At 26.8% G+C, this 22,639-nt stretch overlaps 5 protein-coding genes across 16 annotated transcripts; 2 read left to right on the plus strand and 3 right to left on the minus strand.

Annotated features, from left to right (window-relative positions):
* Nucleotides 1–421: 421 nt before the first annotated feature.
* Nucleotides 422–5,533, minus strand: LOC117213582 (T-complex protein 11-like protein 1). Of its 10 annotated transcripts, none has more exons than XM_033459048.1 (8): nucleotides 4,296–4,426; nucleotides 3,411–3,524; nucleotides 2,482–2,601; nucleotides 2,098–2,392; nucleotides 1,499–2,017; nucleotides 1,222–1,406; nucleotides 977–1,143; nucleotides 422–911 (listed from the first exon to the last, which is right to left on the minus strand). In XM_033459048.1, exons 2-8 carry the CDS (start codon nucleotides 3,419–3,421, stop codon nucleotides 664–666), a joined length of 1,545 nt encoding a protein of 514 aa, XP_033314939.1. In that variant the 5' UTR covers nucleotides 3,422–3,524; nucleotides 4,296–4,426; the 3' UTR covers nucleotides 422–663. The 10 variants fall into 10 exon arrangements, with proteins under 10 accessions (XP_033314939.1, XP_033314938.1, XP_033314937.1 ...); XM_033459047.1 differs by having other exon boundaries at nucleotides 4,241–4,410; XM_033459046.1 differs by having other exon boundaries at nucleotides 4,190–4,410.
* An 863-nt stretch (nucleotides 5,534–6,396) lies between these two features.
* Nucleotides 6,397–10,382, plus strand: LOC117213581 (apoptosis-inducing factor 1, mitochondrial). The gene is made up of 12 exons (XM_033459043.1): nucleotides 6,397–6,799; nucleotides 7,303–7,592; nucleotides 7,715–7,775; nucleotides 7,862–8,022; nucleotides 8,094–8,224; nucleotides 8,309–8,484; nucleotides 8,546–8,737; nucleotides 8,825–9,018; nucleotides 9,130–9,382; nucleotides 9,481–9,665; nucleotides 9,737–9,934; nucleotides 10,029–10,382. The coding sequence occupies exons 1-12, from the start codon at nucleotides 6,709–6,711 to the stop codon at nucleotides 10,098–10,100; spliced, it is 2,004 nt and encodes a 667-aa protein (XP_033314934.1). The 5' UTR covers nucleotides 6,397–6,708; the 3' UTR covers nucleotides 10,101–10,382.
* Nucleotides 10,383–10,872: 490 nt separating this feature from the next.
* Nucleotides 10,873–15,234, minus strand: LOC117213562 (protein broad-minded-like). The gene is made up of 8 exons (XM_033459005.1): nucleotides 13,469–15,234; nucleotides 13,058–13,395; nucleotides 12,774–12,970; nucleotides 12,363–12,695; nucleotides 11,956–12,275; nucleotides 11,378–11,555; nucleotides 11,083–11,298; nucleotides 10,873–11,013 (listed from the first exon to the last, which is right to left on the minus strand). The coding sequence occupies exons 1-8, from the start codon at nucleotides 15,142–15,144 to the stop codon at nucleotides 10,906–10,908; spliced, it is 3,366 nt and encodes a 1,121-aa protein (XP_033314896.1). The 5' UTR covers nucleotides 15,145–15,234; the 3' UTR covers nucleotides 10,873–10,905.
* Nucleotides 15,235–15,347: 113 nt separating this feature from the next.
* On the minus strand, nucleotides 15,348–19,418 carry LOC117213559 (TBC domain-containing protein kinase-like protein). Of its 3 annotated transcripts, none has more exons than XM_033459000.1 (14): nucleotides 19,180–19,418; nucleotides 18,830–19,040; nucleotides 18,503–18,752; nucleotides 18,168–18,396; nucleotides 17,821–18,095; nucleotides 17,606–17,752; nucleotides 17,408–17,528; nucleotides 17,054–17,215; nucleotides 16,810–16,987; nucleotides 16,541–16,747; nucleotides 16,173–16,432; nucleotides 15,970–16,097; nucleotides 15,727–15,889; nucleotides 15,348–15,662 (listed from the first exon to the last, which is right to left on the minus strand). In XM_033459000.1, the coding sequence occupies exons 2-14, from the start codon at nucleotides 19,032–19,034 to the stop codon at nucleotides 15,651–15,653; spliced, it is 2,337 nt and encodes a 778-aa protein (XP_033314891.1). In that variant the 5' UTR covers nucleotides 19,035–19,040; nucleotides 19,180–19,418; the 3' UTR covers nucleotides 15,348–15,650. The 3 variants fall into 3 exon arrangements, with proteins under 3 accessions (XP_033314891.1, XP_033314890.1, XP_033314892.1); XM_033458999.1 differs by having other exon boundaries at nucleotides 15,348–15,669; nucleotides 19,180–19,417; XM_033459001.1 differs by lacking the exon at nucleotides 16,541–16,747 and having other exon boundaries at nucleotides 15,348–15,669; nucleotides 16,173–16,309; nucleotides 19,180–19,417.
* A 510-nt stretch (nucleotides 19,419–19,928) lies between these two features.
* Nucleotides 19,929–22,327, plus strand: LOC117213560 (60S ribosomal protein L10a). Its single transcript, XM_033459002.1, has 5 exons — nucleotides 19,929–20,034; nucleotides 20,761–20,916; nucleotides 21,433–21,581; nucleotides 21,816–21,988; nucleotides 22,095–22,327. Exons 1-5 carry the CDS (start codon nucleotides 20,030–20,032, stop codon nucleotides 22,263–22,265), a joined length of 654 nt encoding a protein of 217 aa, XP_033314893.1. The 5' UTR covers nucleotides 19,929–20,029; the 3' UTR covers nucleotides 22,266–22,327.
* Nucleotides 22,328–22,639: the final 312 nt, after the last annotated feature.

The following is a 22,639-nucleotide window of genomic DNA, read 5'->3' on the forward strand; positions in this document are numbered from 1 at the left end:
AATATGTGTTTTTATTAAAAAAAATAGAATGTTGTATGTATATTAGAATCCATATAGCAATTTATGAATTACATTTGATGTAATAAATAAACTTAAAATGATTTTAGTTATTTCAAAAAATGCAATAAAATTTAAATATGAATTAATTTAATTTTTGCGTGTATATACAAATATATGTTACATATTTTTTCATTATAAATTTTGAATACAATATTTAAAATAACATTTGGAAATCATGTTAAAGCATCAAATATAAAAAATAAGTTGCAGCTCATCATAATATGCAACTACAAAGTAAAGATTAAGTTACAGTTAACTTGTATGTAAAATAGTGATTGCATATAGTTAAAAACAAATAATTACTATTTGCAATATATGTGAAAATTGTTTTTTCCTTTTTATAAGTATTTTTCACTCATACAATTAATTGTATCATTTATAACTTACATCAATATCAGAACTTTTTCTGTATAACGTTTTTGTTTTTATATTTTTAATATATATTCTTTATTTTCTTTTTTTTTGTTAGAAAACTTAACGTATGAAAACAAATAAATTGTTACTTTAAGATATATATGTCACTTATTTTTTTAATTAATGTGCTATTTTATGAACACATAAATATGTTTCCCTTACAAAAATTGATTTAAAATCTCAATTGCTTTACAAGTCCATGGTATGAATTGCACTCATATCTTTATTACTTTCAGTTTCTTTTTTAATAAGTGCATTAGTAATGATTTCTTGATAATATTCTCCAAATACACTTCGATTATGAGAAATAAGTATCAAAAATTGAGCTACTATAGCTGTTAATTCTTCTTGTAGTGATGAAAGTCCAGGTGGAACTTGTTGTGGTGCCGTAGATTGAGATAATATTATTTTTTGTAAAAATTGCCGAATTCTTAAATCTAAAAAAGGTATACAAAGTAAATAAGATGTAAAATAAATTTTATAGGTCCAATACAATACTTACTTATAAGGTGCCTTATTTTATGTTCTGGATTGATGAGATCCAATATTTGTCCTTCTAATAATGTTTCTATCTCTGGAGATAAGGAAGCAGCATTAATTTCGTGCAATGTCGTTTTCAGGTCTGTTTTTACTTGTAATACAATATTTGGCATTACAGTTTCCAAATCCCTATTAATAGTTAGTATGAAAAATTTAATTTATGACTACCTATATATATATATATATCAGATGTTATTATGTACATACTTATTTGAATGTACAGAATCTAACAACACATTAAGATGTTGTTTAATATTCTTCTTAAAGTTTGATACACCATGAATTGGTGCACCTACTGTATTATTTACTAGCAATATTACAGATCCTATAATGCTTAATCTGCTGGTCTTATCACGCAATTCCAGTAATCTACTTTGATCAAGCATCAAAGTCTGTAAAAATGATGGCAATAAAATTTGTATTATTATTAACTCAAATAACCGAGGATTGACTATATTATTAACACAAATAGTTGCATATGTACTTCTGCATCTGGACTAAAATCCCATTCTAGAAGATCAAGATACGCTTCAGTTAAAAGACAATGGGTAAGCTGACGAGCTGCATTAATGTCAGACGAACTGCTCATAATATTTGTTGGATCAAAATGCCTCAACAACCATTTTTCTGTAAATTGTAGACCATTTGTATTAACTTTTAAGAATTCAGCGAACTTGGCTTTCTCGTATTCAATACTTGAAGCAACTATATTTGGTCTCATCATAGTAATGGTAAAATTTGCCAAATCAAGTCGCATTAATTGCAGTACTTCCATTATTCCTTTGAATATTTCAATAACATGTGTTTCTTGACTAAGTTCTCGAATCTTCTCGTCTCTTACTGGCGCACAAACTTTACTCATAATGGATATCACATATTGTGCATAATGATGGAAGTCCAAAACACCATTTTCTGCTTGCTGTTTAATTAAATCCACATCAAGTACTTCTTTTAAATTTTCTCGAATTTTTGCATGATGTGGTAATACTAGTTCATCTAATGTCTATAAAACAGAAAGATTATTGAACATATGTAGATACAAAAATCATACATTATTTCATAAAAGCCATATAAATATACTACTTCTTTAATTTCCTTTAGTAGAACCAACGCTTGTGTATAATTTGGAGGATCTTCATCTAATTGCTCTGCTAATAAATTCCAAAAAGCTTTATGCATAATTTCTTTTACTTTTCTATGAATTGTGCCATCATCAGGTTCAAGTTTTTGTAATTGAAAATTTTTATCCACCGCAATTTCATGTGCTAATGCCATATTTTTCATGCCATTTGCAGCATTTATGATTTCTTCGAGAGAAACAAATTTTGGTGGTGATGCTCCTATTAATCCACCTACCACAAAATTTGGTATTTTTTGCCTGTGTGATACACATTTAATTACGAAAAATATTAATATAAATTAAGAAAATAATCATATTATATTTCAACTAAAAAAATAATAATTTACCCCTTTGCATTTTCTTCTTCTGTCTCAAGATGAGAATCAGATTTACAATCTACAGGTACAGATGTGCTAGCTTCATTGATATTGGATTTTTGTTCTTCATTGTTTTCCATTTTTTGATTCCTATATAATAGTATGTATTATTAACATTTAATTGTAATAACACACATACAAACTCCATTATATAAATACCATTAGTCTATAGCAATAAATAACATAACAAATAATAAAACACAATACACATTGTAAAATATAAACAATAAAACAATATTAATTACTTACTGTTAAATATTATACTTAATATTCACCATTTGATTAATAAATAGATAGGATATATAACACACAGTAATCATTACATATAAAATTATAATTAGTGTATTAAAACTAATAAACAATTATATAAGTAACACTACAGATCTCAGATTATGCAAATGTACACTGACTAAAACAAAATATCAGAAATAAAATCTAACAATGCCATTGAATATGAAAGTTTACAACTAATAAAGAGGCAGTAAAAAGTTATACCCCACATTACTCCAGCACTAACCAAAATTTTATTCCTAACAAAATATGTACCATTTTAGCATATGTTTAACAATATTTAAAAACATGTAAATTTGTTTTGAACAATATAAATAATAGAAAATTTGTGTTTCATATAATTCAACATATAATTATCATAATAATCTTGTCTTCAGAAATAAAATTGAAAAATAAATATGTGTCGAATAATATTTCCTTAAATCAGATATATTGTAAAAAAGAAATATTTTATTATTCCACCTCGTAAAATTTAAATTTGCCTCCAAAAGTAGTTTTCTTAATAAACAGATATTTTATAATTAGATAATAAATACAGTAATTCATATAATTAGCATAGATTCTTTACTATGTGATTAAAATGTTTTATAAATATATGAAAAGTATACCTATCTGGCATGATTAATTTTTGATTTAACTGTTTTGTTGTAGCATGATCAGCACTGAGAAACAGCTGGCACTTAAATGCAATAGATATTGAAGACAAGGAGGTCAAACTTTGTCTATAAAAAGAACATTCACAAGGTACATATAAGAACAACCCTCCTTATTTGATTTTAAAAGACTGATATAATATTTCTATGTTTTAATAACCTATCTCAGATTTACACTTATATCTGCTACATATTTAATATATGATATTAAAATAATTATTGATTATAATATATTTCATGTTATTTTCTAAAATATTTTATACTATGTATATTAAATACAAAATCATTATAAATATTTGTCTGTAAAACAAAAAATAAATAAAATTACTATATGTATACTTACAAAAGTTTTTCATAGATTAACATTATATTTCCATTTTTTATTTAGAATTTAAAACTTACCATAGTTTCTATATTTTATAAAAAAAATGCACCTTTCGCAAAAGTTTAGTTTCTAAATATTTTTGCTATCAATTCTAGATATTTTATATCAAAAATAATAATTTATGCATATCGCTCGAAATATTTTTCTGAATGCAATTTTTTTTTACTTTCTAATCAAACAACGCATGTATATGCTGATCAGTTTACAAACAAAACTAAATTTGCAATATTGTATACATAAACTCATTTTTTACCATTTATTTATTTAGAAACGAAAGAATACGAAAGTGCCTTTTTCTAGATTTAATTATATTTGATAATTTGCAATTTAATTGAGGAAACATATTTACACTTTCACTAGAAAGTCGAAATGCGTAAAATAATATCTAGACTTGTTTTACCAAAACATTCCAATGTTTTTACATAATACAATTCACATTTCTATTATAAATTTACCAGCAATTTTATATGTAAATTGTCATGTTGAAAAATCAATTTTGTTCCAAACAACTACGAATTGTGTATTTACAACTTTTTAGGTTGATGCTCAACAGTAAACTTAGAATATATAAGACAGTAGCGTCCTCTGCAAATTGCCATTTCTTAGTTTTCGCAAAATTATTTTTATTATTACCATAATTATCTTTTATATTCTTTTATAGATATTTATACCTCTACGTACTATTTCAAACAATAACATGATACATTCAAGAAATAAAGATATGTACATTATTCATACATTTAATACTAAGGACATTAAACACAATAGTATTAAAAATATATACAGTGTAATTTTACGCTTAATTAAAAATGATACTGTTTATAAATGACAAGACATACATATGTAATAAACTATATGTATGTAATATAAGCCAAGAATCAAAAACCATACTGAGCTATTCCATAAATTGAAATTTACAAAAAAATAACGATTACAAATATTATTTTTAAAACTTTACTTTGGAATTTATGATTACTTATGCTGCTTTTTTGTGATACATAAATTCACGAAATTAAGTTGTTTTTTAAGATATTGAATGCTTAAATACGGATTGCTTAAATACAAAATAAGGAGTTGAATAATTTGGTTTCAAAGAAGTTCATATCTATAGTAAAGTCGTTACAATAATGATGATGATACATCAGATCTTAAGAATTTCAAGGTGCAGACGAACCATTTTCGGAAATAATATGAGTCACTGTTGTCCACCTTGAATCTTACAAAGGTTGTATAGGTACTAATAAATGAATTAGTCAGAATATGTTTTTGCACAAAAGTAAGTAAAAATACAATGTATATTTAACGATTATCCTTCGACTTTTTAAATAATTCATATTAACTTACAATTCATAATACTATATATAGTATGACTAATGTAATTGTTATTATACATAATTACAATTTCTTATCAAAAATATAATATTAATTCACGTTAAAGGAAGCGTTTTTAATTATTTTCTCTACTCATTAATCAGTTTCATTTGCCCAAATTAAACGAACATATGCAAACTTATGTATAGGTGTTTTAAAATCATCATATATATATCTTGTATACCTATAATGGTAAAAATATTTGACTTCCCAAGAAATCGGTTGACCACGTATTTGTACATATGTATTTACTACCTAAGTATTTAATTACACACCTCCTTATGACCAATTGATAAGGATGTCCCATAACTTGTTAATCGAGAAAATTTCTACGATTTTCAAAATGTCGGTTCATCGCGCGGTTTTTACTGGAAGGAGAATCAAGCTTCCCTATTAAATTAGAAGAGTCCCTGAGATTCATTTGATATGTTGACACTAAGAACACACTTTATATATAAAATTACTTAAAAAAAACAAATTTCTTTGAAATTTTTTACATAAATAAAAACATATGTATTATCAATTTTTAACGTTAGCTTTTCTGTTGATCCTCAAGGAAGGAAAAGGAAAAGATTTAAGCTAATATAATAATAATGATAGTTTAATATAATGATTTATAAGAAAAAATCATATATTTATGTTATATGTACATGTATATATATTCATATATAGTCATTTTGAAGACAGATTCAATGAGCTATAACAGTATACATAAATATTTTAAGATCAGCGAAAGTCACAAAGAAGAATTTAAATTCTATTTAAATGCCGCTGGAATGTTGAAAAACAAATGAAAAATTGTAAAGAGTTGAAGATTAACATCACATTATACTTATTACTTACGCAGAAAACTTTGCTTATACGATTTTCGCTGACATATCAGTATTATACTTAGTGGCATTCTGAGTGTTATAGATCGTTGAATTTGGCTTCAAAATGGCTATAACTTACAAACAAACAAAATGTAACATTCGATAAAAATACAAAGTTGGTCTTTTTATCTCGTTAACTTTCTGTAACATACAATAAAACTATTTTTGCTATTCATTGCTTCCTATAAAACTATGTAATTTCTGTAAGAAACATTTTTTCAAATTTTGTGTTACAATGGAAATATATATTTCAGATGATAAAATTAAGTGATAGGTACATATGTACGTTCTGTATGCTTCATTTGTATTAGCATGAAGTTGCGCGATTATCTATATAGAGTATGCGCGGCTGTCATTCGTTAATAAATTAAAATTGTAATAAATATTTTAACATATTTACAAATCTTATTCCCGCTGTATAACAAATTTCTCTGGAATTGTTTCAAAATCGATGTATCGTAAATACGGCAAGTTGTTTCCCAAAGAAATTTGGTAATGGAGTGTCCTGTGCCATTCAAGTATAAAGGGAAAACTATAGAGCGACTTCCAGTCGTGCGTGTGGATAATAGAACCGGCCACACGCGCTTCCTCCATATTGCGTAAGGCCAAAATTGGCCCGTCAAAAATGTTAAGCTACGGTAGAGTTATAGGACGATTGCCAAAACTTACGAGACATTCATATGCCAATCACTATTGTCGACCTTCAAAATATGTTGGTAAGTACTGATATACTTAATTTTCAAAAACGTAGTTTTTAATTTATATCAATTTTTCTTCTGCTACTGAACTTGTTAGTATTTTCCAATTAAATATTAAGTTAAATCTTTTATTTGACATTCTAATTACAAACATTGACAGTAAAATCTTATAATTGTATATACACATTCAGATGATACTATCTTTCAATTAATATTCTGTTAAATTTATATCCGGTTTATTTATCTGAAAGTACACCATGCGATATAACCTCAAAGCCAGACAATGTATACATTTTTTCAATGTATTTGTTTCATATGATGTTATTGATGAAAAAAATCCTTTTACTAAAAGAAGCCTAAAAGTTGTGTAGAGCATATTATTCAATTACAATTATTTCATAATGCTTATTTTTCTTGCAGTAAAACAATTACTAATTTTATTTATATTTAAACAATTTCTAAATTAATGTTTAATGAGAATTATTCTTAAATTAACTATTATTATATTTTTCTGATTTTAGGAATATTTAGTGTTCATAATTTATGGTATAGTAGCAATACAAATGATAAAGCATTTAAACCTCCAGGGACCACCATAAAACCAGAAGAATGTGTACCTGAAAGTAGTTATTCCAAACAAAACAGAATTGTTCCTATATGTGAGTCTCATCCTAATGCATCTTGTCCACCATCTTGTTATGAAATTTGCGGAAAACCAGATGATTCGAAGAAACCAAATGACAAGAAGCCTTCATCGCCATATTGGAAAATATTAGCAACCTTGTTCATAGCAGGAGTTACAATATATGCGGTATGATACTAGAGATTGCTTTGTATATCATGTCTTATTTGTACTCTTGATTATAACAGATTATAATATTATAAATTTTTTGTTTTTTTCTTTCTTTTTAATATTTTCATTGAAACATGTAGATATCTTCTTCAAATTGGTTTACTATGAAAAAAACAGATTCTCAAAAGGATGTAAGTAAGAGTAAGTTGAATAAGAGCTTGTACTTATAAAATGTTTTTTTAAATGTAGATGTTCATGATTAATTTATGTTTATGTCACATAATTAGGAAAAAAGAATGGAAGGAGACTTAGAAGATCACTTGAAAAAACTAAATCTCCGCCTACTTCTAGTTCATTCCCTTCAGAAATACCTTATCTTTTAATAGGAGGTGGAACAGCTGCATTTTCTGCATTTAGGTCTATTAAATCTAGAGATCCTAGAGCTAAGGTGCTTTGTAATAATTTTGTTTCTTCATTTACTGAACTAGGATCTAATAACATAACCAGTATTTTCCTTAGGTTTTAGTAATAACAGAAGAAGAAGATTTGCCATATATGAGACCTCCATTATCCAAAGAACTTTGGTATAATAGAGATAGAAAAATAAGTGCGCAATTACTTTTTAAGCAATGGAATGGTGCTCAAAGAAGGTAATAATCGAATGATCATTTATTCAAATAGAAATTCATTATGTTTTTATATAGTTAGTAGTTTATTATATATTATGTTTACAGCATATTTTATGAACCACCAGAATTTTATTCAGATATTACTAATTTGAGTCAATCTGATAAAGGTGGTGTGGCTGTAGCCACAGGCTGGAAAGTCACAAAAATTGATGTTCCAAACAAAACTGTGATGCTTGATGATGGTTATGAAATAAAATATGACAAGTGTCTTATTGCAACTGGTAAGTATAATTAATTTATATTTAAAATTTACATACAATTTTCATTATAATATATTTATAGGTGCGTCACCTAAAAATCTCCCAGTTTTTGAATCAATGCAAGATGAACTTAAGGATAAAATCGTAACCTTCAGAACAAAAGAAGATTTTCTTGATTTAGAAGATGCTGTGCATGATCCTAAGTATAAAAATACAGTTATAATTGGTGGAGGATTTCTTGGTTCGGAACTTGCCTGCTCATTGGCTCGTAATTGTAGGTTTTTATTACATCTTTTATTATTAATACCATTGTTTAATTAATTATTAACATAAAATAATAATTAATTTTATTATTATTTAGTACCTGAGAATAGAAAAGTATATCAAGTATATAAAGAGAAATTTATAATGGATCAAGTATTACCACAATACTTAAGCGAATGGGCAACAAAGAAAGCAATGTTAGAAGGTGTTAATTGTATTGCTAATTCTGAAGTAGAAGATTATTCTTATAAAGGTGGACAATTATCACTTATCCTTTCGGATAATCGTGTTGTACGTTTTATTTAAATATCTACACAAAAATAAAAATAATAATGAAAGTGATAGTTTGTTGATAAGTGAGTGATCATTCTTTTTTTTTCTTTTTTTTGTTTACATGGAAAGATTGATGCCGATCAAGTGATTGTAGCAGTAGGTGTTGAACCAAATACTGATTTGGCAAAAGCTTCACATTTAGAAACAGATCCTGAAATAGGCGGTTTTCTTGTTAATGCGGAATTAGAAGCAAGGAGTAATCTTTGGGTTGCTGGAGATGCAGCTTGCTTTTATGACATTAGACTTGGTAGAAGAAGAGTAGAACATCATGATCATGCTGTAATCTCAGGAAGATTGGCAGGAGAAAATATGACTGGTGCAAGTAAGTTAAGATTTTCTCAATATATGCTATGTTAATTATTAATATAAAAATTAAGATAAAATGAAAAATGATAAAATCTGTATTTCTGTGTTAACTAGGAAAACCATATCTACATCAATCAATGTTTTGGTCCGACTTAGGACCAGAGGTTGGATATGAAGCAATTGGTATTGTGGATTCATCACTGCCAACTGTAGGAGTTTTTGTAAAAACAACGAAGTCAGATGCTTCGATAACATCTGTTAATAGTTCAAATGAAATCACACAATCTTCAGATACGAAGGTAATGAATAGTATACTAATAATACAATCATAATTAACTTTATTTATATATTATGTACTTTTGAACCACAGAAATTGAATTCAACACAAATACAATCAAGCTTAGAAGAAACAGATAAATCAAAATGTTCCGATAATTCAAAAATCTCACTGGAGGAACCTAAAAAATATGATGATTTTGGAAAAGGAGTCATTTTTTATTTACGTGATGATATTGTGGTTGGCATAGTTCTTTGGAACATCTTTAATCGGATGTCTATTGCTAGACAGGTACGTTCATGAAATGTGTAGAACAGAAGAAAGTTCAGTTTTTACAAAATATATATTAAAAGATATATTTCTTTTATATATGTATCTGTTACAGGTGCTTGCAAGAGGCACAAAATATGATGATTTAAATGAAGTAGCAAAACTGTTCACTATTCATGATGACTGATTCCACTAACACAAAACCTATATGACTATATCGTGTCATTATTGTACATAAGGTTATTTATCTATCAGTTCTAAAACATTTTACAAATAAAAAAAAGCCTACAACTGATTTTATTCCTGAGTTTATAAAATACGATTTGTATAAATATTGCACATACTACGTACAAAGTAATTTCCATAAAAATAAGTGGAAACATTCTTATAGACAATGAGATATGTTTATTAAACTAGCTACAAAATGTGAATTTTACTAGAAAATAAATGAAAATGTTTTGTTAGTTGAGCAGAGTTTAATATTATATCATACCAACAATAGTTATATATGTGTAAACATTCATACATACATATAAATTTACTTTAAAATAAGTTTTAAAAGTCATTTTGTGTTGACATATTTAAAGCTGGTTTTATTATTTAATATATATATATATATATTGTGGTGGTTGGTGACTGGTGGTAAATTTACGCGAAAAAAGAAGTCGAAAATATAGAATAAAAATTTTTCGTTTGAGGCTTTGTTTTCGAGAAAATCGACTTTGAATTTTCGCTCGGTACGCGTGCACTTTATCACGTCTCCTTATAACGGATCTCACTGTAGATCGTTGTCTCGATGGAAAAATTAAAAAAAAAAAGATTTTTTTATTCTATATTTTCGACTTCTTTTTTCGCGTAGAATCACCCCCTTTCCGCTTGTACTACCAGTTACCAACCACCCTGTATATATGTATATAATTATCTTGTTTTATTAATATAATGAATATTCAGTAAAAAATGAAATTTTTTGCTATTTTTATATTTTATTCTTTTTAATTAAATCCTTTAACCGAAAATTTTGGTAAAATTTTGTTCCCATATCTTTTGTCTAATGAATCCATAAATTTGATATAATTGTGACATTGATAATCATCCAAAACCTATATAAATAACGTAGATAAATTATACAATATGTAGGCATTATATTTAATATGTGTTATGATACATACCATATGTTCTGGCCACAGTTTTCCATTCGTTGTGCTTTCCATTATTGAAAATTGACAATGATATAAAAGTGATACACAATAATATATTATATAATCAGGCGAAAACAAAACACAAATTGCGAAAAAATGCATAATTTGGGGCAATGGAAGTATACCCCAAAAACATTGTGATACCATTAAATTACATATTAAAGACCAATCCACTCCAGAAGCATTCTGCATTGAAATATAAATTAATACATAATAATCTGTGATGGAAGGCAAATAAGAATGAAATTTATTTTTCAATATATACCTTAAGTGCAAATTTGATATGTGGGAGTTCATTACTAACAATGCTTTCTAAAATTTGCATAAATGTATATTGTGTGGCACATTCTTCTTTAATATTTTTATCCACAACTTTTCCCAAATTACACCATAAAAATGGAGTTACTGGGAATTGAATTAATTGAGTAATAAATGTTTTACATCTGTAATTATCATATGCTATTATATCATAATATAATATAGGTCAATGATGTGAAATAGTTGTCTTATGTGCATTATCATTGCAATGATGACCAAGTTTTCAACCTGAGACCTACCAATGATGATACATTGACTAGCTAGAGTTACCCCATAATCTTTTCTCAAAAAAGTAGTAGCAATTTCAATATTACTTTCTTCAGAAAGTTTTTGATCTATTTATTAAGATACTGCAGCATTTAGAAATTGCTACCAGGGGTATATTCGCGGTCAACTGAGGTATATGTGTATGAAGTACAATAGTAGAAAATAAAACAATTATTTAATAATTATAAAATGTTTGTGTTTTTTATATAAAATTATATTGTGCAAAAATTTAATTTCCACTGGTAATTTTGTGTGTACCTGTCAACGTCTCCTTTACAAATGATGAATACTGTTGATAAAAACCAATCAAATCCATCAAATTTTGCTGGTCTTTCATATTGTATAAATGCATAACACGCATTTATAAATTCTTGTAATTTTTCTTTCATTTCAACTGTATTTTTCAAAACATCATTTTGTTCTGCATAATACAGAACTAAATCAATTCCGTGTATTTCTTCTGAAAACCAACAATCTATATTTGATGATATGTTTTCTTTCCATTGAAAGATTTCTCCCCATTCTGAAGTAGGAATTGCTTTCTGCATCTGATCCACTAGTTGAATTAATACTGTATTCTAGTAAATAAAAAATTTATCTTATAAAAATATAACAAGATAAACTTAACAAATTGAACCCAATAAAAGCAAAAAATCTGTATTTACTTTTATTGGATCTTGCGATGCTATATACGCTTCTCTAATTTGTTGGACCCAATTATTATCTAATAATCCAGATCTATTTTCTCGAAGCAAACTTTCTAATTCTGTGCCATATTCGGTTTCTGAGAATGAATTTTCTTTGATTAATTCCAATGGAAGTAACTTTGGTAGATTATATTCTTCTGGTTCTGAAACTTCTTCTTCATCTTTACTTTTAACAAAATATGTTTTAGATATAATTTTATGTTGTATTAAAGTATAATCATCAATGTATTTTGTATTCAGTTCTTCACTTATTACTTCTGTATTAAAATTTTGAAATCCTAACAAGATATTCTGGAAAGATTTATATTATAAAAATATAAAAAAGAAGAGATGAAAATATCTTAGTCTTATAGCATGTAGATGTATTACCTGAAAATTCAGTAATTCTAATAGATATAAACAAATATTCAAATTCCAAATCACAATATTTAATGATAGAAGCCCTAAATAGTGATAATTTGATTCAGGATTTATTGAATCATTAAATAATTCTGATAAATTAAGTGGATAATTGTGCTCTTCATTATTGTATGATTCTTTTATATTTGACATAAATGCACAAAAACCTATAAAATAAAAAATAAATAATTCATATAAATAAATTAAAATTAAATTAGTATGACATAATGAAAAATTTTTATCATTATTCTTACACTTAAAATTAAGAGAAAAAATTTTTAGTATATGTAAAAATTTCTGAATATTTTCATGATCCCATGGGTCATGAAAATAGTGTGGATCTTCTAGTATTTTACATGTTTCTGAGAGTAAGGTAGATAGAACATGGGGTGCAAGATTAGCAATTACATTATACCCCAAATGAAAAAAGGCAGCAGATGATACAAAGTTAACTACTTCAATTGATGTCCATGACATTCTTAAAGGTGCAGTAGATCCTTCAATTAGTTCTTGAAATACTGATGATTCTTGAACAAGACTTTTCAATCCATATGGTATAGATACCATCTTAAGTAATAATGTATTAATCGCACTATAAATAAAATTTTACTTTCTTAATACTATATTTAACTAATAAAAACAGATGCCATATATATTTAAATTACCTATTTATCTGTTGAGCTTTATTTTCATTCTCAAAATAAGATTTATCTAATTTCTTATAAAAATATGATACAGCAGGATAAAATTCTTTTTCTACTTTATACTGTATTATTTCATATGCATCAAATACGTTAAATAACTTCTGTATTACTTCAAATAATTTAACAAGATATTCTACATTCATTATGGATAAAGGTTGTCGTAACATATTTGATGCTATTATTATAATAAACATAGCTGGACATTTAGATATGTTACTTTCAAAATTTACTGTATGTTCTTTGCATTCTGAGATAAGAAATGTAGAACCATCTGCTGTGTCTAACATACATAGAATAATATTTAATGTATGTGGCCATATATTAATGTTATTTTCAGAAAAAGATGATAAATGACATAGTGCAATATGATAAAATTCATAATCATATAATATAGTTGGTTGGTCTAAAACAAATTGTAGAGCATAACAAGAAACATCATATACACTGCTTAATGTTTCGATGGATAATTTATTTAAAGCTCTCAGAGAAGCAGTTAAAAATCCAGAAACTGAAAATGGAATGTCAAATGTATTTTCCTTTAGAAGTTCACGGCCTGCTTTATAAACACAGAGTTGGGATACAAAACATAAACAATGAAGATAAGTTACTGTTTCCACTGTACTTCCATTAATAATAACTTCCATTGGATCATCGTAAATAGAAGCTGCTATAGAATGAGGAGGCTCTTCCAGTCCTCTTTGTACATAATGCATTATTTGTTGTAATAAATTTGGTGATTTTCCTATAGCAGTTAGAAATATTTTTCTAGTAGCAAGACTAACAATCCATTTTCTACTCCAGTCAGCACGTGGTTCTAATACAGAAATAATATTCAGTATATTTAATGTTTTTGTCTGTGTTGCAGTTCCAAATTCATGTGTACTCAAAAATATTATAAATTCTTCTATCATTTGTTCTATAGTTTTATCAGGATTTCTTGCACTTTTTAACTTTTCTTCATGATAACGAAGTATTAGATGTATGATACGAAATATTCTTTCATGGAAAAAGAATTTAAAATTAATTCCAGAAATTAATGTAGGTAAAATTTCAAATGTCTTTTGCGAGTGGTATTGAGCATTAAAACCATTCAATAAATTGGTATATACATCATACGATTGTAAACAAGAGAGCAATTTAGCGTGTACCTGTAAACTAGCTTCAAAAATAGATCTACTTTCATCTATAAGACCATCTAATAAAGATTTTTGAAGCGAATCCCATATGGGATTATTATTTAAATTTGATAGTTCACTTTTTAATAAAATTTCGTAACCAGCTAATCTTACATGAGCAGGTTTATTTTGATTAATTTTATCAAGAATAACGTTATAGCATTCATCGTTATTTAATGGAGAATTCCAATCTTCACTTGTTTGATCACTGATGCAAGAGGAGGATGACTGTGGTTGCGAATCGAAGAGTAGAGTTGATGTAGATCTCGAAGTAGATTGTTCAACGATTGTAGCTCTTATAGAATTCACTAAAATGAACATTTCTTTTGAACGTATAATCTTTTGAGCAATATTAATATTATCCACGTCTTCTCTCAATGATTTTTGTATATTTGCTTCAAATTCTTTTTTCAAGCACCTTTTTATCCACTTTTGGAGATTTGGAGAAATATCACCTTCCATATTTGCAAAATGAATGAATTCTATCTATACAATCATATTTAGACAATTAGAGTAACTCGAAAATGTAAATGAAACCTTTATACTAAAATGTTTTGACTGTGTTTCTATAGTAACCATCTAAAGCAAATGAAGATATAGTATACTGTATATAGTATAACAAAAATTTAATTCTTTAATTAATATAATACATATTTTATATGTACTATTATCGTTTATAATCTCAATGTTAGAAAGATATAATATTTTACAATTGCCTCATAATATTCTACATATAATATAGTTAAATAAAATATTACAATTTATGAGTAATTAAAATTATATATATATACATATATATACAAATTGTATGATCCTCAAATATGAAAATGTGGTGTTGTAATTTATTACATTAAAAAGTGCAGCATTTATACATTACTTTTATCGTAATGCTACTATAACGTTTGGAGATTTTGCCCGTAAGATAGAAATTCCTCCTTGTAAAGAACATACACCCACAACTCCACATTTTACCAAAAAATCTGCAAACTATAAAACATTTTTATTTCAATGCTGAAAAATTAAATTTTGTATTATAATACTAACCAAGGCATTATTTTGATCATGAGGCCCAATAATTACAACAACGCTATTTTTATTTTCTACAAGTGGTTTTGCATGTGGTCCAAGAGTTTCAATATGAGTTAAGGAAAGCTGTACGCTTGTAAATGGAATATTAATACTGCCTACTACAGCACCTCTTTCAAATCTATATAAAGTAAATGATTACCATATATATAGAAATGATTTAGAATAATGTAATATTTCCTTTACGGATAAATTACTCACTGTATGTTATTGCGCACATCTACAGTTATTAATCTTTCAGGGTTATTGTTTAATAAATCTAAAAAGTCATCAACAGAAATTCTTGGCATTTTTTCAGTACCTGGTTCTGGTTCTAACCAATTTATATCCTAAAACATAACATATTTTTTTAAATTTGTATTTAATAAATTATCTTGAAGAATATATAGAGTTTATATTTATACTTTTGGTTGATTAAACTGATGTTTTCTATAAGTAATACTAGGTGGTGTATTTTGGTACATCATCATAGAATCTTTAACACATAATTCGATGTCGATTTCAGGAAGATCAGAAAATAAGAGGATACATTCATTGAAACCTGAAGTTAAAAGAGAATCTCGTAATTGTTTTAATATTGCTAGTCCAACTAAAAGTGGAAATGATGAGTCTCCTAATAGAAGTTTATCCCATAAATGAAGTATTTTGTGAAGTGGAAACACATCTAAAATAAGAAAGTTCAAGAATATGTAATAATCAACAATTTCAAAAGAGGAAAATTTATGATGTGAACAATTTTACATAATCCAAACATTAATAATAAATGGCTTACGTGAAAACATTGTTAAAAACCATGGAATTGCAAACAATTCTAATACAAAGTTGATTGATCTAAGATGATTAGCTAATTGTGGATCGTGGAAAGCTATAATTTGTGAAAATTTTCCTAAATATTCTTGTATAATAGCAGAATTATCTTTCAGAAAAAATTTGTGAAGATACTTTGGTATAAATGCAGACAGACATTCGAATGCTCTAGCTAAAATAAAAATATTAATAAAGTTTACATATATGTACTATATAATTTACTTAATTTATTACCTTCGTTATTAAAATTAAGATATAGAAATGGAGCTGTTAACGAATCTAATCCTTGCCAATAAACATAATGAGGATTATTTCGAACCCATGCTTTGAGCAATCTTTGTAATCTTTCGTGACCAGCACCAGATGACAATAATTCACTATACTGATGACATCTTGGTATGTCTACCTCTATCTAAGATATTGTTAATAAATTAAAACATAAAGATAAATAATGTAATGTGACTTAATGATGAATTACTTGTCGATCTGTGTGCGTAGGTGTTTCTTTATCAATCATATCATAACGTTTTTGAATATCACCAGTAATACCAAGCAATGCTGCCCATACAGCTCCCCTAACAGGTGGAGGTATATCTTTGTGTGCTTCTTCAATTATTGCTTCCCGTGTAATTGGATAAACCTAAATTATCAATATACATAAGTAAATATTTTAAGTGTTCTATAAAAAGATTCTATTTTTGTAATAATTTATTAGTGATATTTTTTATTAATGAATTCATAGTAAATAATTTTAAACTTCAAAGATATTCCAAATAAAGTAATTACCTGTAACAGTTTATTATATATCAAATATTCAAAATAATATAATCACCTGTAGTAATCTATCATATAAAACAATCCTATAAAATTGATATTCTGTATCTCTTTCTCTTATAATTAAAGGTAACTGGGAAGCAGCATCTATCAAATCCTCTTGCGATTGAACGCGCATTCTATAAAGCATGTATGAGATGATTTATATAATATTGAAGAAAAATGTGAAATTTACATTTATCTTTATTATACCTACTGATTTGTTAACCATGGATAATTAGCTATATATGGAATATGAGACAAACGTTGATGTAGTGTATCAAGAGGAACTTTAACCACACGTAAATCAAGTAATCCTGCTGTGTCTCTTCTGCCAAACATTTGACCTAAAAGTATCACTAAACTAAAAAGAAAATTAAAATAAATTGTGCTTTTTTCCACAGAACATGATATTTATGAAACTTCTATTACTTTGGAATTGATAAAATAGGTGGTCTTGACCGGATAAATCCCTGTTTCTTTAACTCCACAGTAATATCGCCTCCTGCTAATTGCCATAAATAATATAATTCATCCATTTTTCTAACAATAACATTCTTATATAAATTTTTTTCTTTTTCTTTCTCATTTTGTAACAAAAATTCTTCAAATATAGGTAACTTCAGTAACTCTTCTGGTACCTTGCGCTCTAAGGGGTGAATTTGTAAACAACAATCTACAAAATCCTTTACTTTATCAGGTAAATCCTAGAACAATAATAAACACAAAGAAATAACTATAGAGTGTGACCCAGGATTTAAGAGTCAAATAAATTATACCTTATAAATATTGTAACAATTAGTTTCTCTTGCAAGACGTTCAAAAACAGAAGTTTCACAGTGTATTAGACTAAGAACTTTCCGCAAACATTGAGATAATTTTACACCTGGCCATATTGACTTTCCCAATAATAATTCTGCAATAATCATACCTAAAGACCAAGAATCTACTTTTGAGCTACTGACACCAGAACTCAGAAATACTTCAGGAGCTGTATACTTTGGATAACTAATAAAAAATTGTATTATGCATTTAAATAAGTATTTCTTATTTTTACTAAATATTCAATTGCAATTAAATTTTATTAAACTAAATATTTTATTATAAGACATACCCAATAGGAAAAGATACATTTTTTCCACTATCTGTCATATAATATAAACCAAAATTATATAACTGTACATTTCCACTTTTATTGACTAATATATTTTCAGGATTTAAATGTCTGTGTACTAAGCCTAAATTATTCATATGCTGTAAACCCAACAGGCATTGAAATGCTATTTTCACAATATCATCAATGTTCAAATTTTCTTTTTTATTTAATGTATCTCCATTATATTCTGCAACTACTACTACCCGTTCTACAAAAAATAATTTTAATTAGATAATTATATGAAATGTTTTTAAATTTCTAATTTTTAAATATAATAAGATTTACCATGTTTACTTCTAATTATATCAAGATATGTAGATAAATTTGGATGGTGAATAGTCTTTAAAAATTGAGATTTTCCATATATGGTTATTGAATTTGGTGTAAGAGGTAAACCATTACTACCACAAACTTCAACTGGATGACTTTGGGCAAAAAATGTCATCCCTCCAAAACATCGTTCTTCGTTTTCTAAAAGTGCTGGACACATCCTCAACTATAAAATAGAACATATTATTATAGAGTATCTTAACAATATTTAAATAACTAATTTAATTTTAATAATGACAAAAAATTTACATATATATTAAAAAATACGTCATGTAATACAAGAAATAATTATAAAATATACGTACTTGATTTATCAATATATATTTTTACGAAATTTTAAACTATAAATCGATATTTACATCATTAACCTCAACGAATACTTATAACCATTATCAATTATAAAAATACATTTAATTGTCTCTTAGAATTATGTCTTTTCATAGTTTAATTATTTATCATTTGCAAATGAAACCAAATTATTGATTTATTTATCAATTTTGTTTACAAGAATAAACAAGAGCACCCACTACATATACATACATATGTATATATGTATATATCACTGATATGTATATGTATCATGAACCACGATCATATAAATAGATCTGGACACTTGCTAGGGAAAATCGTTCGAAAATTGAATCATGTCTAGTTGCGAAAAATTAACATGGAAGATTAACAAAGTCTGCGTTCTTACGAGACAGACAGAGATGAGTAGAGTGTCTCTTTCTTTGAGGTATTCATAGCATGTCACGGATTGCAAAACGAAAACCTTCTTGCCTTCGATGTTAATTTTTCACAACTAGTCACGATTTAATTTTCAGACAGTTTTTCACAGACTTCAATATATATAAATGTAGGACCTGGTAATAGGAATTCTGGTACATAATATGTATAGTCTAACATACATAGACTATATATATATATCGATGCATACCGAAATAGTTAAATTTAAAGCCGAGTTCACATAAATTGCAAGCACGACATCTGTGACAGTTTCATAAACTATGAGCTAGGATGCTCATAAGCGTGATCCCATCTAGAAAATATGTATTGGTTTTACTGGTTCTGCTGTTAACATAGCAGTTTCCTTTCTGATTTTAATCGTGCAGTAGATAGGACGTTTTCTTTTCAGTGATCTTGTAAGGAGGTACAATGACGTGAGTATCTAATCTTTTCATATTTTATAAATCTGAAATTTTTTTTCTTTGATATTGTAAATAATATTTATTGCGATATATCTTTTTAATATAATTACCAATATTTTTTAAAAATAATCGTTATTGAAGCTTTATATCGTACCAATTTCTGGACATGATATCTCCACATTGTACTATAATTTTTCAAATGCATCTTTAAAAGTCTTTTATAAAATAAATTTTAAGCATTTAATAAATATAAATAAATACTTTTTCTATTATGTATTGAATTATTTTTATTTTATAACAGTTTTATATATTTTATTTAAATTATATTCTAATCCTAACCGACATTTTTATCATTGTAGTATAGTATTATTGAAAATATTAATCTTTTATATATGTACTATTTTAATATAATTTTATTTTAATAATAAATAAATTCACATGAGTTCACTATATGTTAGAAATAAATAAAGAAAATGGGCACTGCTTATAAGATTGATTGTGAACACCAAGCAATAAAAAAATTTCATGTACAAAAATGTTGGTAGCAATTCATATCTTATCTATAAACAATTTCATTAGAAACAGAAACATGCTAGTATCAATGAATCAATTGACAAAGCTCTGTCCGTATCTCAGTTCTAAGACCTACTTTTTTTTATTTGTATTCTGTATATTATAATAGTAGTAATAATTGTTATAAATTTCAACTTTGATTGTAATAATAATTTTAATCAATAGGTCCAAAGTATCACGTGATACTCTCTATGAATGTGTGAATGGTGTTATCCAAAATTCACAAGACAAAAAAAGGAAATTCTTAGAAACAGTGGAACTCCAAATTGGCTTGAAGAATTATGATCCTCAAAAGGACAAACGTTTCTCAGGCACCGTCAAGTATGTTTCTACCTGACATTGAGGATTCTTTTCGGTTTTTACTTCTCTTTTCTTTTCCTTTTTTTATTTTTTTTTTTATTTTTTAACTAACATCCGAAAAGGTTGCCTCATGCATAGTCAGGAAGCTAGGTTTTACCTAGCGGACCTCTACCCAGGGTCTTAAATAAATTGGGGAGGTTTTTTACCGTTGTATTTATTACAGGATCATGAATCATGATCCTGCTGGTAAGTCAATATTTGACTATGGTAACTATTCAATCAATTCAATTATTAAAACCAATGTTCAGTGATGTTGAACTACTTTGCATGTATTATCTGAATACTTCGTGTGGTTATCCAATATGTTACTGAGAATATTGACTTTGATAATTGTATTTTCATTTTTGAGTAATTGGAATAATGTTGAATTCCACTTTGAGTGTTACTTTGAATATTTATTCATAATAACATATATGGAATCAACAGTTTAAGGAATATTAATTACTTAATTACACACGTAATTTATCTCTATTAAAGGTTGAAGAATATTCCAAGACCAAAGATGCAAGTTTGTGTTTTGGGAGATCAACAACATTGTGATGAAGCTAAAGCTAATAATATTCCATATATGGATGCAGAAGCATTGAAAAAATTAAATAAGAACAAAAAACTTGTAAAGAAACTAGGTAATTTGAAGCTTTTTATTTTGTCTATTTAATTCTTTTCTTTGTGCCTTCCAAAAAGCACCATTGCTAGTTTGTAATTTGTAGTAGTGGTCGTCTACTGGAAGAAAATGAAATTCTTCACTTGGTGAGGACGTTGTGTTTTATTCCTTCGTACCTCAATCCGTGTCGAGACATCTTTTAAATCAACTTTAATATAATTTGATTTAAAAATTAACTTGCGTGTGCTTTTTACAGCTAAAAAATATGACGCCTTCTTAGCTAGTGAATCTTTAATTAAACAAATTCCACGTATTCTTGGTCCTGGTCTGAACAAAGCTGGCAAGTTCCCTGGTCTTCTATCTCATCAGGAGTCAATGGTAGGGAAAATTGATGAGGTGAAAGCTACAATTAAATTTCAAATGAAGAAGGTAAATTTTGTTGCATATTCGTTGTTTCAAAAAAATATTTTACTTACAAATTCTTGCTAAAATTGTAATTTATAATATCCAAATGTAATTTGAAAAACTTTTTCAGGTATTATGTTTGTCAGTGGCTGTAGGTCACGTGGGAATGACTCCAGATGAATTGGTACAAAATGTACATCTTTCAATTAACTTTTTAGTTTCATTGTTGAAAAAACACTGGCAAAATGTACGTTCTCTTCACATTAAATCTTCTATGGGACCACCTCAGAGATTATACTAATTTAATTAGTATAAATACTATTGATGTACAATGAAAAAATAAAACAGACATAACTCAATGTATGGTGTTACAGTTTGTTATAAAAAATTTTCCTATTTGATATTTTCCAAACTTATAATTTAAAAATGTATTAATATCATAATTCATGTACTATAATTATCTTATTGAAAATCGTGTACAATTGTTACATTTACTAGAGTAAAGTTCTATATGTTTTAACATAATGTATCGTCGTAATCGTATTGTGTAATATTTCATTAAAAAGAAAAATTACTTTGTGATGTATTTATAATATTTTATCATTAATATGGTACCAAAAATTTTGTAAAAGAAACATTCATTATATGTATCGGTAATTATGAAAATGCTGTATC

Source organism: Bombus bifarius, unplaced genomic scaffold (assembly GCF_011952205.1).
Source record: "Bombus bifarius isolate JDL3187 unplaced genomic scaffold, Bbif_JDL3187 scf7180000009125, whole genome shotgun sequence".
NCBI lineage: Eukaryota > Metazoa > Arthropoda > Insecta > Hymenoptera > Apidae > Bombus > Bombus bifarius.

Coding starts and splice junctions, on each gene's coding strand:
- LOC117213582 (XM_033459044.1), bottom strand. CDS start 3,821: ATGTTAATCTATGAAAAACTTTT. Junction 2,602..3,410: donor AAATTAATCATGCCAGATAG/GTATACTTTTCA, acceptor ACTATTATATAG/GAATCAAAAAATGGAAAACA. Junction 1,407..1,498: donor ATTTTAGTCCAGATGCAGAA/GTACATATGCAA, acceptor TCATTTTTACAG/ACTTTGATGCTTGATCAAAG.
- LOC117213581 (XM_033459043.1), top strand. CDS start 6,709: ATGTTAAGCTACGGTAGAGTTATAGGACGATTGCCAAAACTTACGAGA. Junction 7,776..7,861: donor TCAAAAGGATGTAAGTAAGA/GTAAGTTGAATA, acceptor TCACATAATTAG/GAAAAAAGAATGGAAGGAGA. Junction 9,019..9,129: donor TCCTTTCGGATAATCGTGTT/GTACGTTTTATT, acceptor TTACATGGAAAG/ATTGATGCCGATCAAGTGAT.
- LOC117213560 (XM_033459002.1), top strand. Junction 21,582..21,815: donor AAAACTTGTAAAGAAACTAG/GTAATTTGAAGC, acceptor TGCTTTTTACAG/CTAAAAAATATGACGCCTTC. Junction 21,989..22,094: donor TTAAATTTCAAATGAAGAAG/GTAAATTTTGTT, acceptor AAACTTTTTCAG/GTATTATGTTTGTCAGTGGC.
- LOC117213559 (XM_033458999.1), bottom strand. CDS start 19,034: ATGTGTCCAGCACTTTTAGAAAACGAAGAACGATGTTTTGGAGGGATG. Junction 17,529..17,605: donor TATCCATGGTTAACAAATCA/GTAGGTATAATA, acceptor CATGCTTTATAG/AATGCGCGTTCAATCGCAAG. Junction 15,890..15,969: donor GATGTGCGCAATAACATACA/GTGAGTAATTTA, acceptor TACTTTATATAG/ATTTGAAAGAGGTGCTGTAG.
- LOC117213562 (XM_033459005.1), bottom strand. CDS start 15,144: ATGGAAGGTGATATTTCTCCAAATCTCCAAAAGTGGATAAAAAGGTGC. Junction 12,276..12,362: donor CATCGCAAGATCCAATAAAA/GTAAATACAGAT, acceptor TTTATTTACTAG/AATACAGTATTAATTCAACT. Junction 11,299..11,377: donor ATATCAAATTTGCACTTAAG/GTATATATTGAA, acceptor ATTTCAATGCAG/AATGCTTCTGGAGTGGATTG.